The sequence below is a fragment of the Dermochelys coriacea genome, chromosome 2 (genome assembly GCF_009764565.3).
Source record: "Dermochelys coriacea isolate rDerCor1 chromosome 2, rDerCor1.pri.v4, whole genome shotgun sequence".
NCBI classification, from domain to species: domain Eukaryota; kingdom Metazoa; phylum Chordata; order Testudines; family Dermochelyidae; genus Dermochelys; species Dermochelys coriacea.
This window is the reverse complement of record NC_050069.1, coordinates 62,453,809-62,470,880: the sequence shown is the minus strand read 5'-3', so window position 1 is coordinate 62,470,880 and position 17,072 is coordinate 62,453,809. Positions and strand designations below refer to the sequence as shown.

Below are 17,072 nucleotides of genomic sequence, written 5' to 3'. Positions count from 1 at the left end.
TCACCTAATGTAAAGTTTCCTCATTTTTAAGAGTCCTCTAGTATTAAATAACGAGGCTAAAAGGAATGAATTACTCAATTCAGAAACCAATTTAGCCACAGGAAAAAATCCTAGATAGTCTCAGAAATGCTGGGTCACTTTGGGATGCCTGTGCCTCTTGCACCAGTGGAGTTGAGGTCTATACAGGTTGCTATGTAACTGTGGTCAGCTGTGGCTTAAAATCAATTTAGGTCTACAAGAAGAGGGTTGCCTTTCCATTCTTCTTAAAGAGTTGCCTCTCTGCATTCATATTTATGGGATTAAACAGCCACCAGACCATTTACAAGTCACAAAGAGGGAAGAGGCTTTACTGGCTATTAAGGAAATCTATCAGGAAGAACTGACTGAGCTTTCAACTAGTCCTAGGGCCTCACTCACAATTCCAGTTAAGAAAAAAGATGGCAGCACCAGATTCTAGGTGGATTATAGAAAACTAAATTAAATCACTTTACTATAAATAGATGATAGTTTGGATGCTGCAGCAGGTTCAATCTGGTTTTCCATACTGGATCTTAAAAATGGGTATTGGCAAGTGGAAATGGATCCAAACAACAGGGAAAAGAGTGCTTTCACAGAAGGAAAAAAGTCTCTGGCAATTCAAAGTGATGTTTTTTGGCCTGTGTAATGCATCAGCCACTTTTAAGAAGGTAATGGAAAGCATACTGTATGGCATGCCCCTCTCTGGTGCATACTAAAATCTTTAAACAGGAATTGATACATTTACAAATAGTCTGTGATAAACTTAAGGCTGTCAGTGTGAATCCAAATAAAGGAATTGTTTTTAAAAATGGTAATTTTCCTTGGGAACACAATCTGTGAGGAGGGAATTTCCACTGACAAAAAGAAAATTAAGACTCTACAACGCTGGTCAAATGTCCAGATACTCATACATGCACAATGTTTTGTAGGGCTCCTATTACAAAAGGTTTATTTGTGGATTTGCCAATCTTTCAAAACCATTGCATAAGTTGGGTGAAAAAGGAAAACAATTTCAGTGGGTAGCAGAGTGCGATTTCAAATTTTCAGAGTGGACTGTACCTGTATTAGCCTATCCATGTTTCAATCCCCCCATTCATATTGGGTAGAGATGCTAGTGCTTATGGTTTGAGGGACAGTAATGACACAAGAACATAAAGGATTTGAGAGCATAAGTTTAACTTCTCTGGAGAGAAAGTATAGCACCACCCAAAAGGAAATACTGATGGTGCTTAAATCTAAAGAACATTTTCATCACTATTTGTATAGGAGAAAATCTGTGATCAAGACACACAATGTATCCCTGTAATTACTCTTTAGGTTCAGGAATCCTAAGGGACAACTTGCCATGTGGTTGGAAAAATGTCAGTTATGATCTCAGAATTACACACAAGCCTGGGCACAAGGATGGTAATACTCACCGTTGTCCGGGTGGCCTTGTTGAGAGACTAATTGCAAACTCTGCTCTAAGCAGGAGACCAAGGAATTTGTTGCTCAAGGGAACGAGTGTGCTCATGAAGAGATGGCTGTCTCCTCTCCTCTTATAGTTTGCAGAAGTACAAATGTTCCTGGTTCATCCATTGGAACAGTGGATGCAGAATTGCAAAAATGGACTTCTGAGCAGTTAAATGATTCCCAAAGAGAGGATACTGACATCAGGATAGTGTGTGATTGGAAAATCATTTGGCAAAGGTAGCCACATTGGAATGTAGTATCTCCACAGACCACAGTAAAAGCTTTCTGGTCACAGTAGGAAAACTTGGAGTTTGAAGATGGAATATTGTACAGGAGATGGGAAAAAACAATGGGCAATGGGTACAGGTATTAGCTGATTGTACCAGATTCATTGAAAAAGAAGGTTCTCATATGTCACAATTTTAAAACTGCTGGACATTTTGAGGTTGCAGAAACCACAGTCAAGCTAAGAGAAAATTTCCATTGGATGAAATGCAGATAGGATGTAGAAAACCGATACAAGAAATGTGACGTTTGTGTTGCAGAGAAGAGTCCCCTTATGACAGGTAGAGCCCCCGTGCAGCTCTTGTCACCTTTGTCTGGCTTGTCCTCATCCACTGAATGCAAATCGACGCCACACCATTCCATTTTGTTGCAAGCACATTCTTTCCATTTCTGGCCAGAGATTTTGTCATGGATCAGCTCAGTATCTTGTGGGGGCACCAAAAAACCACACTGCTGTCAATTTGCTTGGGCCCCTGCCTGAAACAGAGTCTGGCAATCAATATAACTATGTACTACTTCACAAAATGGTCTGAAGTTTACCCAATAAAGAACCAAGATGCTGTGACAGTAGCAGAGGTTCTCGTGAATGAATTCTTCACCAGATTTTGGGTCCTGGATGAGTTATACACTGCTCAAGGGAGAAATTTTGAATTCAAAGTGTTTCAATAGGGTTTCTGAGATTTTATGGCTCCACAAAACTCATGCAACTCCGACATATCCACAGTCTGATGGGGTAGTGGAAAGACTCAATCAGGCTCTAGGGGTTCAGCTGGCTACCTCTGCAGAACAGAACCGAAGGGACTGGGAGCATCACATCCCATTCCTTTTGATGGTTTACAAAACAGCAGTCAATGAGAGAGTACAAAGTGTACCCCCAGCACTCTTCATCTTTGGACATGGGCTAAGGACCCCAGCAAACCTTTTGTATAGAGTTTCTGAAGAGAAACAAAGGAATTTGGATCATTTTGACTATGTAGAAACTCTACAAACCAAAACTGAAAAAGTTCACAATTTTTCTACGGAAAATTTGAGGATACCTCTGATAAAATGAAAAGACTGTATGATGTAAGGTCATATAGGGAAACTTTTAAAAGAGGGGACCTACTCTGGTTCCACAATCCTAGAAGAAAGAAGGACAGGAGCCCTAATGTGCATAAACTTGGGGAGGGAGGCTATGTAGACCTGAATAAATGAAATAGTGTATAGAGTGCAGTTGAGTCCCAGGACTAAAACCTAGTTATTCAGAAGGACCATCTGAGAAGATATCAGTGGGACAAGTTTTCACCATGGCTCCTGCTCCATCTCCCGGAAACTGAGACTGTAGTGGGGAAGCTGAGGCTGGGAGAGTTGAGACAGTAATGAGTTCCCCAATAGAATGAAATAGGCAGAGTCTACTGCAGACTGCAGATTTCATAGAAACAATAGTTTTGTTTGGGAGAGCTCCACTGAAAGAGGCTGCTCACATATGCTTGAACGAAATCAGGCACTGAAGAAAAACTCTAAGGAGGTTTGGATGGGAGTAAAATCAGCGTGGGTTGTTGGCATGAAAATGTCCTGACAAAAAAAGCACTATACAAATAGAAATGTAAGAAGCAGTTGAGTTCTTTTTTGGAGTAAGATAGTCGAAACAATACGAGCCACCACTCAAAACAGGCCACAATCAAGACCATTCAAGAAACGGAGTTATTTGGACGGAGATATCTGTGTGTCTGGCAGCAGAAGCACTCAGTAATAGCCAGAGAACAGGCAAAGAGAAGCAGCCAAAAAATTGAAGCAGACAGCAAGAAATGCATTTGAAATATGGCTTAGAAAGAAACCAAAGAGGGAGTTTTTTGGGGAAGAGTACTGGCTAGAAAGAGGCTTGGAAATGTGAGCAAAGAAATTGCCTCCTGTTTGATTCCAAATGTGTTCTGGGAAATAGGACTTTATGTAAATTCTTTGTAACTTATCAAGATTGCAACAAAAAAATTCCTGACTCTATCATCAATTTCTCCACCTAACAGAAACAAACTCCAAGACCCCAAATATTGGCTTAATGCTCAGACCAAAAGGTGTAACACTATACTAAACTAGTACTATTAATTATTATTATTATTTGTATTACCATAGCACCTAGGATCCCTAGTCATGGACCAAGATCTGATTGTGCTAGGTGCTGAGCAAATACAGAACAATAAGATGGACGCTGCTCCAGAGAGCTTACTATAACAAGAAACTAGAAAACAAGCAGGCTATAACTAGCTCACAGACACAATAGGTAATTCCATTAGTTCTTGGTGGTGGCAGCTGAACTCCCTTATAGATAGAGCCGATTACACCATCCTAGCGAGAGAGTGCCTTTGCACTGCTCACGGATGGGCCAATTCCGCAGCTCGACGTCAGAGGCACTAAAACCCAAGAGTGGGAATGCAGAGGCCCATGAAAAATAATTCTGTTTTATATAGAATTTCTGTTTCTTATGAAATTGATATGTCCCCCCTTTACCTGGGTTTAATAAGAAACTGGCTGTGATGTTGCAAAAATATCCGCTATCCCTGTTGCTGATAAAAAGCTATTAAAGTAAACAGCAGTCCTTTTATATTGTAAACAAGCCCGAATAACTTTCTAGACTCCTGTTTACTTGCAGCAGGGATCTCTCTGGAGAAGAGCTGGTGCAGGCATTGGTTAAAGGTAAGCAGAGAAAGCTGTTACCACTGAATAAGTACAACTGGGATTCTTTCTTCCCCAGAAGGTCTGCTTGTTCCACCCTTTTATGTGACTAATAAGAGGACAGATAAATAAATGAAAGATTCTATTTATGTTTCATCCAAGGTCTGTCTCTCACGGAGGTGTTGCTAATAAAGAGAAACCCATGGACAATGGAATTCAGAGTGTGTGGATAAGCACATTTTATGGTACAATTTGAAAGAACAAGCATCTATGTACGTAAGTAGCCGGTAGCAGTGATACTAGGAGGTGCATCTCTAAATATGGCAACTCAAAGCTACCCTTTGGAGAATCATCTTTATATAAATTTGTTTTGTGAGGGTGTAAGTGTGCTGTTCATGGGTTTCTTGTTTTTAAACTTCTGCACTGTTGTGTTTTCATGGGGGAAAAAAAAATCATTTAACAGTTGTGTGTCAATTTCATTTTCCCGCCAAACCAGAACATACCTATTGTCCCATGAAGAGCAAATATTAAAATTATGTGATATGTAATATCCCTTTAATCACTACTTAACCTCAACACATTTAAATATGAAAGCCTATTTTTAGTGGGAATATCCAATCAATAGAAAAATGATTGATGGAATGGGAAGTTGCAGATGATAACGAATGGGAAAATATTAAATGTTGTGAAATCAAATTTCCAAAGTGGTGTTAGTTAAATCTTTATTGGTTTTAAATCTGGAATTGAAGCACTATATTTAGTGAATGTGTTACCAATACTATCTTTGTTGCTTGTAATTTTCAACTACAATATTGCATAAATGGGGAACTGCTTTTTGCCAGATGGGGGTGACTACTGGTAGAATGTCTTATTTCAGAAATTATTGTGGATTAAATATTTACACTTTTATTTTTAAATGTTTATAGAGTACCTAGACATCATGATATTGGATACAAAATACATTTTTGTATAATTTAAAAAAGTAAAAATAGTCTGTTCTGAAATACAAAACTATGACCCCCAACCTGAAAAAGCTTATTCATGTGAGAAAGCATTATTCCTGCAAGCAATTCCACTGAAATCAGCAGGACTGCTCACATGAATAAGGAATGGACGTGTGAGTAAAGGTTGTAGGACTAGGCCCTATGAAATAAAGTCAAACTTATTTCACCATTAAAAAAAAAAATCTATGAGAAACAGATAGGTAAGATCTTCTTTTTTTAATTACTCCAAGGGTTTGGTATTTTGCAACATGAACATATATGGTAGCATAACATACTGAAATATGTTAGTTAAAAGAAATAACCTACAGTGATGAAGCAAAATGATTGTTTCTCCCTCTCCAGATAATTGTGCAGCACTATATCAATATTTATCTGTATAGTTAGCAGCACACATGTTCCAAAGAGTTCAACTCTGTACTGTAATACCTTTGTGGAGGTAACATCCTACAGTTAAATATGTCTGACATTTCACTCACCATTACTCATTTCTGCTTTGAATTTTTACTGGGGTTTACAGCCAGTAGTCAAAATCCATCATCTTTTTTTTTTTTTTTTTGGGAAAGAGAGAGACCATATGAATGTGACCTGATATAAAAGGATTCAAACTGAGCTAGGCTAAATTCTGTCCTGAGATACACTTAGTTCCAATGACTTCAGTGACAGCCATACAAGTGTACATAGCAGAATTGGACCCAGGATCTTTTAGGGGAACATACCTGATTTTTTTGCAATCATTAACATTACTTCCTTCCTGGGGTCTCTGCAGAGGTTCTTCTCTGTTATGCGGAGACCTATGTAGCTCAGATAAAATAACAAATTTTGGTTTTCCTTTTCCAGAAGGATTGTAATAAACAGGAACAATGGGATGGCCTGTTTCAAAGTCATCTGGAGGATACAAAGAATTAAGTATTAATTTAATATTTCAAGTCAAAGTATGACTTCATTTTGCTAGTTATTATATGGCTTGCAAGTTTTAATTTTTTTTGTTATGTACAAATAATAAACTAAAGCTTTGAAGATAAGGTGCCACAAACTTTATAACTACCAAAAATGGAAAACAGCTTATGGAAAGCATTGTCTATGGAAAATACCACAAACACTAGACACATTCAGGTTATGTAACAAAATAATTAAGAGCAACATTAAAGCAATATTTTTTGGAAAAGTCAGGAGACTACCTCTTTAGGCAAGGTGTTTTAGCCTGGGCTAATAATATTTATTAGCACTGTAAATATTGAAGTTTGCAAAATTGTCAGTGCAAGCACAAAATCTAATCTTCTGTATTTAACATTAATGACAATGAAAAACACTAATAATATTTTGCTTGCCTGTCAAAACAGTTACTTTGCCCTCCACTGAAATGCAGCCACCACTAAGATGGAAAACAGCATAACAGCTGTTATTAACAGCATATTGCAACTTTGGACAGCAGTTTAGGACATGACATGAAGCAGAATAATTTTATCAAATTCAGACTGCAGAGAGAATGAAGATATGCAGAATATAATTACCCAAATTGGAAATTTCCAGGATGCCAGGGTAAATATCTTTAGTTTTGGGAAAAGCACTATGGGATTTTTGACTACCACAACGTCGCTAGCACTTAGACTTTCAGTGCCTCATCCAAGAAACAACACGTCCAATTGAACAGTGCCTCACAGCATCAAAATTCTTTCAGAAGAAAGAGGACTGGCCCAGTCAATCACCAGCATCACTTCTTGGAGGTTATGTATCAAAGTATGGATCAGACTCTGGCAAGATTAAGCCTGATGCTCAAGAGCTAAATGCTCTCCATCTCATATTGAATGAAGGCCATATCTACACTAGCAACCTTACAGCGGCATAGTTGTACCAATGCAGCTGCGCTGCTATAAGATCACTCATGTAGCCGCTCTGTGCCAATGGGAGAGAGCTCTCCTGTTGATATAATAAAACCACCTCAACGAGTGGTGCTATCTATGTCAGTGGGAGAAGCTCTCCCACCGACAGAGCACTCTGCACGCTACCACTTATGCCAGGGAAACTTATGTTGCTCAGGGTGTGTTTTTTCACACCCGAGCTACATACGTTTTGCCAACATACATGGTAGTACAGATATGGTCTTTGTGGGAGGTGACAGTATTCAGCACGTCCTACGATCAGACCCTTATTTTGTGAGATCTTCTGAGATAGCAATTTGATATGGCATGATTGTAGATCACAATAAGTCCTGTTGCTAAAATTACATATCAGAGCTTATCAAGAAGCAATTGGAGAACTTCCATTAGTTCATTTATGTATAAATGCTTATTTACAAGCTATTTGAACCAACTGAGTTTTAATGACTAGGCTTAAAATCTTGTAAGAACAGTCTCTTTAACAAGATTTCTCATATATCAGTACTTCTTCGAGTGATTGCTCTTGTGTATTCCACAATACGTGTGTGTGCTCACCATGTGCACCGGTGCCGGAAGTTTTTCCCCTAGCAGTACCTGTAGGGGAGCGCCCCTAGCGACCCCTGGAGTGGTGCCTCTACAGCACAGTATAAGCGGCGCTGCATGCTCCCCCCGCCCTCAGTTCCTTCTTGACTTGACTTTCACTTCAGTGAAAGTGCATCAGAACTGCTCTGCTCCAGCTTGTCTGCAGCTTTCCTCTTGAACTCTTGTTCGTTCATAGTTAGTAGTTTAGATTAGTGTTAGTTTAGTTTAGTGTGCCCGGGTTGGGGCATACCCCGGGCTTTAAGTCGTGTGACACTTGCAGGCAGCCGATGACAGTAAGTGGACCCACATGCGGACTATTTACACTGTCTAGGGAAAACCCATCTCAGTGATTGCTGCAAGATTTACAGATCTTTCAAGCCTTGGACCAAAAAAGAAAGGGATATTCGGCTCCAAGCCATTCTGATGGAGTCAGCGCTGACCCCGACCCCGGCATGTCGCTCCGAGTCAGCACCGGATACCGCGGTGTTGGTGCGCGGTAACCCTTTGATACCTTCTACCAGTCAGCACCACTCCCTGTCCTCGGGGCAAGCAAAGAAGGCTAAGAAGAGGTCTTCTCCGCCAAAGCACCGGAGCAAGACTGGGGGAGAGACTAGACCCATGTTGGGCAGTTCTCAATCCCCGTCAGCCTCCAGGCCTCTGACTCAGGTTGAACAGAGTAGCCTGGCCCATTTGGCGCAGGCTTCCCCGGATGTCCGGGTGCCCTCCACTCTGGAAGCCCTGCAAGCGGCCCAGGACATTATGTCTCTGCCAGTAGTAGGGCCACTGCCAACGTTGGTTCCCCGCTCCAGAGGCAAGCCACTGTTTGGATCTCTGCAGTCGCCTCCTGGTCAGTACCATTCGTGGAATGTTCCCAACGCCGTTTGCCGGTCAGCGATTGTCCCGTGCGTAGTCCAGACCAGTCACCGTCAAGACCCACCAGGTTTTCTGGCTGGGTTCTGACTGAGAGGGGTTCCAGGCACCGCTCCGCCTCGAGGGACCGTAGACCTCACGAGGGAAGCAGGCCCCGTTGAGACCAAGACAGAGGGCACCGGAGGTCCTCATCTCCGGGAGGCTATTGTAGCTCGTCATGATACGGGTGTCGATGCCGTTCCTGCTTGTCATCTTGTTCCAGGACCCTGCCACGGCACCGCTCCTGCAGTCCTGGGCGTCGATCGTCGGCACATCACCATCGCAGATCCATCCGCCGGAGCCGATTGCAGAGCAGCAGCTACTGGTGGTACCGTTCCTCCACGTTGGGATCATGGTCTTGTGGTTGGCACCGTTCCCAACACCACTGCTCCTCCCGGTCCAGGGACAGCGGCAAATTGTATACCACTCTGGCCTCCCTTCGTAGTCGTCAGTCGACGGGACAGGCTAGTCAGGCTGAACAGCCTGCTCCGCCAGAGCCACAGCAGATGCAGTGGCACCATGCTCCTTGGCCTTCACGATGGTACCAATGGGCCCCGTGGCCCCCGACGCAGCCCCCGGTGTGGGCTTGCTCGGTGGCTGGTGCCTCAGAAAGACCGTCGGCCTCCGTTTCCCAACCTCCCAGAAAGGAGTTGGTGGGGCATGCATCTTCAGTTCTGCGCCCGGAGGGCGACCAAGTGGTGGGACCTCCAGTACTGGTGGGTACACAGAGTCCTGCGCCCGCATCTTTATCCTCATCCTCCCCTGATGAGATGATTACAGCCCCTCCTCCCTCTGTTCCGTAGGAGGACTCTAAAGCCCACCAGGAACTATTGAAAAGGGTGGCATCAAGCCTCAACCTTCAGGATGAGAAGGTGGAGGAACCCTCGGACTCCCTCTTCAATGTCCTGTCGGCCTCAGTACCGGGCAGGGTGGCCCTCCCACTCCAAGAAGGGGTGGCAAAACTTTCAAATGCCTTGTGGCAAACCCTGGATTCCTTGCCCCTCATCTCTAAGAGGGCAGAATGGAAGTACTTTGTGCCTACCCAGGGGCATGAATACCTGTACACCCACCCTGCCCCCAACTCCCTGGTGGTCAAGTCGGTCAACCACAGGGAAAGGCAGAGCCAACCAGCCCCTAATCCGAAAAATAAAGACTCAAAGAGGTTGGACTTATTTGGGAGGCAGGTTTATTTGTCCTCAAATTTCCAGTTAAGGGTGGTGAATCATTAGGCTCTCCTGGGTCAGTATGAGTTCAATTTGTGGGACACTCTACCCAAATTCGAGGACTCCCTCCAGGAGCGTGACAAGAAGTAGTTTAAAGCTCTGGTGGAGGAGGGTACAGCGGCTGCCAGGGCAACCCTGCAGGCAGCGTCGGATGCTGCAAATACGGCTGCAAGGTCTATGGCCTCCATGGTGTCCATGAGGAGGGCGTCGTGGCTCCTGCTGTCTGGGCTGTCCAGTGAGGTGCAGAACTCCTTGCAGGGCCTCCTGTTTGATGGCAAGGCCCTGTTTGTGGAACAGATGGACATGAAATTGCACAGCCTGAAAGATTCCCCCACTGCTCTTAAGACACTTTTTCACTAGGAGTGTGGTGAAGCACTGGAATGCGTTACCTAGGGAAGTGGCTGAATCTCCTTCCTTTGTGGTTTTTAAGGTCAGGCTTGACAAAGCCCTGACTGGGATGATTTAGTTGGGGATTGGTCCTGCTTTGAGCAGGGGGTTGGACTAGATGATCTCCTGGTCCCTTCCAACCCTGATATTCTATTCTATCACAGGTTTCAGAGTAGCAGCCCTGTTAGTCTGTATTCGCAAAAAGAAAAGGAGTACTTGTGGCACCTTAGAGACTAACAAATTTATTAGAGCATAAGCTTTCGTGAGCTACAGCTCACTTCATCGGATGCATTTGGTGGAAAAAACAGAGGAGAGATTTATATACACACACACAGAGAACATGAAACAATGGGTTTATCATACACACTGTAAGGAGAGTGATCACTTAAGATAAGCCATCACCAACAGCAGGGGGGGGAAGGAGGAAAACCTTTCATGGTGACAAGCAGGTAGGCTAATTATATGCCACAAGGGGCCACAACAATGGTTCCCGTAACCCACCCAGCAATATTGTTAATCTATCCAACTATACTCTTAGCCCAGCGGAAGAATCTGTCCTATCTCGGGGCCTCTCCTTTTGCCCTCCACCCTCACGAACATGATACAGTTCTGTGGTGACCTAGAATCCTATTTTCGACGTCTCAGACTCAAGGAATATTTCCAACACACCTCTGACTAACATATTAACCCACAGAGACCTTCCTGCCAACACTACAAAAGAAGGATTCTGGGTGGACTCCTCCTGAAGGTCGAAACAGCAGCCTGGATTTCTACATAGACTGCTTCCGCCGATGTGCACGAGCTGAAATTGTGGAAAAGCAGCATCGCTTACCCCATAACCTCAGCCATGCAGAACACAGTGCCATCCACAGCCTCAGAAACAATTCTGACATCATAATCAAAAAGGCTGACAAAGGAGGTGCTGTCGTCATCATGAATAGGTCGGAGTATGAACAAGAGGCTACTAGGCAGCTCTCCAACACCACTTTCTACAAGCCATTACCCTCTGATCCCACTGAGAGTTACCAAAAGAAACTACAGCATTTGCTCAAGAAACTCCCTGAAAAAGCACAAGAACAAATCCGCACAGACACACCCCTGGAGCCCCGACCTGGGGTATTCTATCTGCTACCCAAGATCCATAAACCTGGAAATCCTGGACGCCCCATCATCTCAGGCATTGGCACCCTGACAGCAGGATTGTCTGGCTATGTAGACTCCCTCCTCAGGCCCTTCGTTACCAGCACTCCCAGCTATCTTCGAGACACCACCGATTTCCTGAGGAAACTACAGTCCATTGGTGATCTTCCTAAAAACACCATCCTAGCCACTATGGATGTAGAAGCCCTCTACACCAACATTCCACACAAAGATGGACTACAAGCCGTCAGGAACAGTATCCCCGATACTGTCACGGCTAACCTGGTGGCAGAACTTTGTGACTTTGTCCTGACCCATAACTATTTCACATTTGGTGACAATGTATACCTTCAAATCAGCGGCACTGCGATGGGTCCCGCATGGCCCCACAGTATGCCAACATTTTTATGGCTGACTTAGAACAACGCTTCCTCAGCTCTCGTCCCCTAATGCCCCTACTCTACTTGCGCTACATTGATGACATCTTCATCATCTGGACCCATGGAAAAGAAGCTCTTGAGGAATTCCACCATGATTTCAACAATTTCCATCCCACCATCAACCTCAGCCTGGACCAGTCCACACAAGAGATCCACTTCCTGGACACTACGGTGCTAATAAGCGATGGTCACATAAACACCACCCTATATCGGAAACCTACTGACTGCTATTCCTACCTACATGCCTCTAGCTTTCATCCAGATCATACCACTCGATCCATTGTCTACAGCCAAGCGCTACGATATAACCGCATTTGCTCCAACCCCTCAGACAGAGACAAACACCTACAAGATCTCTATCATGCATTCCTACAACTACAATACCCACCTGCTGAAGTGAAGAAACAGATTGACAGAGCCAGAAGAGTACCCAGAAGTCACCTACTATAGGACAGGCCCAACAAAGAAAACAACAGAACGCCATTAGCCATCACCTTCAGCCCCCAACTAAAACCTCTCCAACGCATCATCAAGGATCTACAACCTATCCTGAAGGACGACCCATCGCTCTCACAGATCTTGGGAGACAGACCAGTCCTTGCTTACAGACAGCCCCCCAATCTGAAGCAAATACTCACCAGCAACCACACACCACACAACAGAACCACTAACCCAGGAACCTATCCTTGCAACAAAGCCCGTTGCCAACTCTGTCCACATATCTATTCAGGGGATACCATCATAGGGCCTAATCACATCAGCCACACTATCAGAGGCTCGTTCACCTGCGCATCTACCAATGTGATATATGCCATCATGTGCCAGCAATGCCCCTCTGCCATGTACATTGGCCAAACTGGACAGTCTCTACGTAAAAGAATGAATGGACACAAATCAGACGTCAAGAATTATAACATTCAAAAACCAGTTGGAGAACACTTCAATCTCTCTGGTCACTCGATCACAGACCTAAGAGTGGCTATACTTCAACAAAAAAGCTTCAGAAACAGACTCCAACGAGAGACTGCTGAATTGGAATTAATTTGCAAACTGGATACAATTAACTTAGGCTTGAATAGAGACTGGGAATGGATGAGTCATTACACAAAGTAAAACTATTTCCCCATGATATTTCTCCCTCCCACCCCACCCCCCACTGTTCCTCTGATATTCTTGTTAATTGCTGGAATTAGCCTACCTGCTTGTCACCATGAAAGGTTTTCCTCCTTCCCCCCCCGCTGTTGGTGATGGCTTATCTTAAGTGATCACTCTCCTTACAGTGTGTATGATAAACCCATTGTTTCATGTTCTCTGTGTGTGTGTATATAAATCTCTCCTCTGTTTTTTCCAGCAAATGCATCCGATGAAGTGAGCTGTAGCTCACGAAAGCTTATGCTCTAATAAATTTGTTAGTCTCTAAGGTGCCACAAGTACTCCTATTCTATTCTGTGATTCTCTGATTCTCTATGTCCCAGCTCTGGCCAGGACCAAGTTTAAGCCTCAGCAGGTTCCCACCCAGGCCACTCTAAATATGAGCCTTATAAAAAGTCACGGAACTATAAGAAACCTCCGCAGAGGCTGGCCCGGTCTGACCCCCCAGCCTGGGTCCTTCAAGGGTAAAAAGGTGGGGAAACGTCAGTTTTGACGGGATGCTCTGAGGAGACCTACCAGTTCACACCAGGGATCCACCCCCAATAAAACTTCCCTTCTCCAACCGGTTGTGTGCTTTTCTCCCAGACTGGTTGTGGCTGACTTCGGATCGTTGGGTCCTCAACACTGTCTCCTGGGGCTACACCCTCCAGTTTACCTCTGCCCCGCCCAACCACCCTCCGCCCCGTCCCTCCTGGGGGACCCCTCTCATGAGGCCCTGCTCAAGCAGGAGTTGGGGCGGCTCCTTGGTCTAGGAGTGGTGGAAGTGGTGCCAGTGGAGTTCAAACGCAAGGGTTACTACTCCTGCTATTTTCTTATCCCGAAGGGCAAAGGTGGGCTCAGGTCCACCCTGGACCTGCGAGGTCTGAACCAGTACATGGTAAAACCCAAGTTTTGCATTGTCTCTCTGGCCTCCATCCTCCCCTCCCTGGATCCCGGGGACTGGTACGTCACCCTCGATCTGGAGGATGCGTACTTCCACATTCATATATTTGAGGGGCACAGGCGCTTCCTCCATTTCACAGTTGGGCAGGAGCACTACCAATTTATGGTCCTCCCATTTGGCCTGTCCATTGCGCCGAGGGTATTCACAAAGTGCATGTCTGTGGTGGTGGCCTACCTCAGACGTCGCGGCATCCAGATCTTCGTCTATCTGGACAACTGGCTGGTCAAGGGCAGCTCCAAGTTGCAGGTGCAGGATCACGTGGCGCTCCTCCTGTCCATGTGTGCCACTCTGGGCCTGTTGGTGAACAATGCCAAGTCCACGTTAGTTCCGGGAAAGTGCATAGAGTTTATCGGGGTAGTCCTGGATGCAACACTGACCAGGGCCTCCCTCCCACTGGACAGGTTCGAGACCCTGAAAGCGTTCATCGACACAGTCATAAGGTTCCCCATGATGAGGAGCTGGTGTCCAATGCGTTGGACCTGGGGTGGGGAGCCCATGTGGGAAACGTTCAAACGCAACGTCTTTGGTCTGCGCAGAACCTTGCCCTGCATATAAATGTCAAGGAACTTAAGGTAGTCTGGCTGGCATGTGTGGCCTTCCACTCGCACCTGGAGGGCAGAGTGGTCAGGGTTCTCATGGACAACATGTCCTCGATGTTTTACATCAACAGGCCAGGCGGGGCCCGCTCCTCTGCAAGGAAGCCCTCAGGCTGTGGAACTTCTGTATAGCCCACGACTTTTGCCTACAGGCCTACCACCTACCGGGTGCCCGGAACTCGCAGGCGGATGCCTGAGCCAAGACTTCTCCTCTCAGCACAAGTGGTCTCTACACCCAGAGGGGGTGCTCAGACTTTTCCAAGAGTGGGGAACTCCACAGGTGGACCTGTTCGCAACTTGGCAGAACCGCCGGTGTCCCCAGTTCTGCTCCAGGTGGAGGCTGGGAGTGGGTGCTATCTCTGATGCCTTCCTTCTATCCTGGTCAGGCCGGCTTCTCTATGCCTTCCCCCCCAATTCGCTGATCGGCAAGGTTCTGGAAAAGATAAAGATGGACAGGGCCCAGGTCCGCCTAATTGCCCCAATGTGGCCCAGGCAACATTGGTACAGGACCATCATGAGCCTGGTAGCTGCCCCGACGTGGCCACTGCTGTCCCACCCAGACCTGCTCTCCCAGGACCAGGGCTGCCTCCTCCACCCCAACCTAGTGGCATTCCACCTCATGGTTAGGCCAGGAGGAAAGGATGTGCTCAGAAGGGGTTCAGCGTGTCCTGTTGGAAAGCAGGCGGCCCTCCACGTGTTGAGCCTACTTGGCAAAGTGGTCTCGGTTTTCCCGGTGGGTAGCTGAGCAGGGTGTTTCCCCCATGGCTGCCCCAATCCAGCTCATTTTAGACTACCTCCTCCACCTTAGAGCCCAAGGCCTGGCGCCCTCGTCCATCAAGGTGCACTTGGCAGCCATATTGGCCTTCCACCCACTGGTGCAGGGGCACATAGTATTCTCCCATGCTATGACTGGCTGATTCCTTAAGGGATTGGATCATCTCTTCCCGTACGTTAGGTCCTCAGTCCCACGGTGGGACCTGAACTTGGTGCTGATCCCGTTGACGGCTCCCCCCTTTGAGCCGCTAGCTACATGCTCCGGGTCACACCTCTTGTGGAAGGTAGCCATCCTGGTGGCGATCACATCAGCTAGACGGGTTTTGGAACATAGGGCCTTGACCTCCGAGCCCCCGTACACGGTGTTCCATAAGGATAAGGTCCATCTCCAACCGCATACTTCTTTCCTCCCCAAGATGGTTTCTGCCTACCACATGGATCAGGACATCTTCTTGCCGGCTCTCTGTCCCAAGCCCCATGCATCCAGTGAGGAGCGCCACCTCCACACGCTGGATATGAGATGGGCTCTGGCCTTTTATCTGGAGCGGACTAAGCCATTCAGGAAGTCTCCACAGCTGTTCATCGCCTTGGCCAAGTGCATGAGGGGTCGGCCAATTTCCACTCAGAGGCTCTCCAACTGGATCACCTTGTGCATCCGTACGTGTTACGACCTGGCGGGAGTGCCTCCACCGTCAATTGTGAGGGCACACTCAACTAGGGCGCAAGCCTCGTCGGCTGCCTTTTTAGCCCATGTCCCCATTCAGGACATTTGCAGGACTGCCACATGGTCTTCAGTTCAAATGTTCACTTCACATTATGTGATCGTCTGCCAGACCAGGAAAGACACCGGGTTCGGCAGGGCTGTGCTCCGTCCTGAGAGTTTGTGAACTCCTACCCATCTCTAATAGATATAGCTTGGAATCACCTATTGTGGAATACACATGAGCAATCACTCAAAGAAGAAAAGACAGTTACCTTTTCCGTAACTGGTGTTCTTCGAGCTGTGTTGCTCATGTCTATTTCACATCCCGCCCTCCTTCCCCTCTGTTGGAGTTGTCTAGCAAGAAGGAACTGAGGGTGGGGGGAGCGCGCAGCACATAGAGGTGCCACTCCAGGAGTCACTAGAGGTGGTCCCCTACGGGTACTGCTAGGAGAAAAACTTCTGGCACCAGTGCACGTGGCTAGCATGTACACCTATTCTGGAATAGACATGAGCAACACATCTCGAAGAACACCAGTTACGGAAAAGGTAACTGTCTTTTCCTGCATCCAGTTGGGTTGAAAATGCTGTGAAAATAGCCTTTATAATTTTTATTATTTATTTATGCTTCCAGTCCTACTTGAAATTGAGAAAAGCAGAAGCACACAAAAATGAAAATTGAAAAAATTCATTTTTTTAACCTCAAAAAAAGTTTAATTCAGGATTTTTTGAATTTTATACCTAAATTTTTTTGGGGGAGGTGTGTTCTTATTTTATTTGTCTATTTAGATTGTAAACTTCCTGGGGGAGGGACAGAATCCTCTTGTGTGTCTTTACAGTATCAAAGACAAATTATTATAATAAATATAAACCAAGTGATAATACTAAATATGAACTAATTTGCCAACTCTCATAGCTAGTTACATTAGTGGTGGGCAACC

General features: G+C 45.6%; 1 protein-coding gene across 7 annotated transcripts in view; it reads right to left on the bottom strand.

Annotated features, from left to right (window-relative positions):
- The window catches only part of PPP1R42 (protein phosphatase 1 regulatory subunit 42), a 75,140-nt gene that overhangs the window by 27,237 nt on the left and 30,831 nt on the right, over positions 1–17,072 (bottom strand). For 3 of the 7 annotated variants that reach the window (XM_038391953.2, XM_038391954.2, XM_043507771.1), the window contains exon 8: positions 6,125–6,293. The exons of 1 other annotated variant lie outside the window; for it this stretch is intronic. In XM_038391953.2, coding sequence (XP_038247881.1) covers positions 6,125–6,293 — 169 coding nt within the window. Of the gene's footprint in view, positions 1–5,605; positions 6,294–14,235; positions 14,356–14,822; positions 15,091–17,072 lie in introns of those variants that run through there. 3 more of the 7 variants (XM_043507770.1, XM_038391956.2, XR_005291344.2) reach the window with 2 other exon arrangements.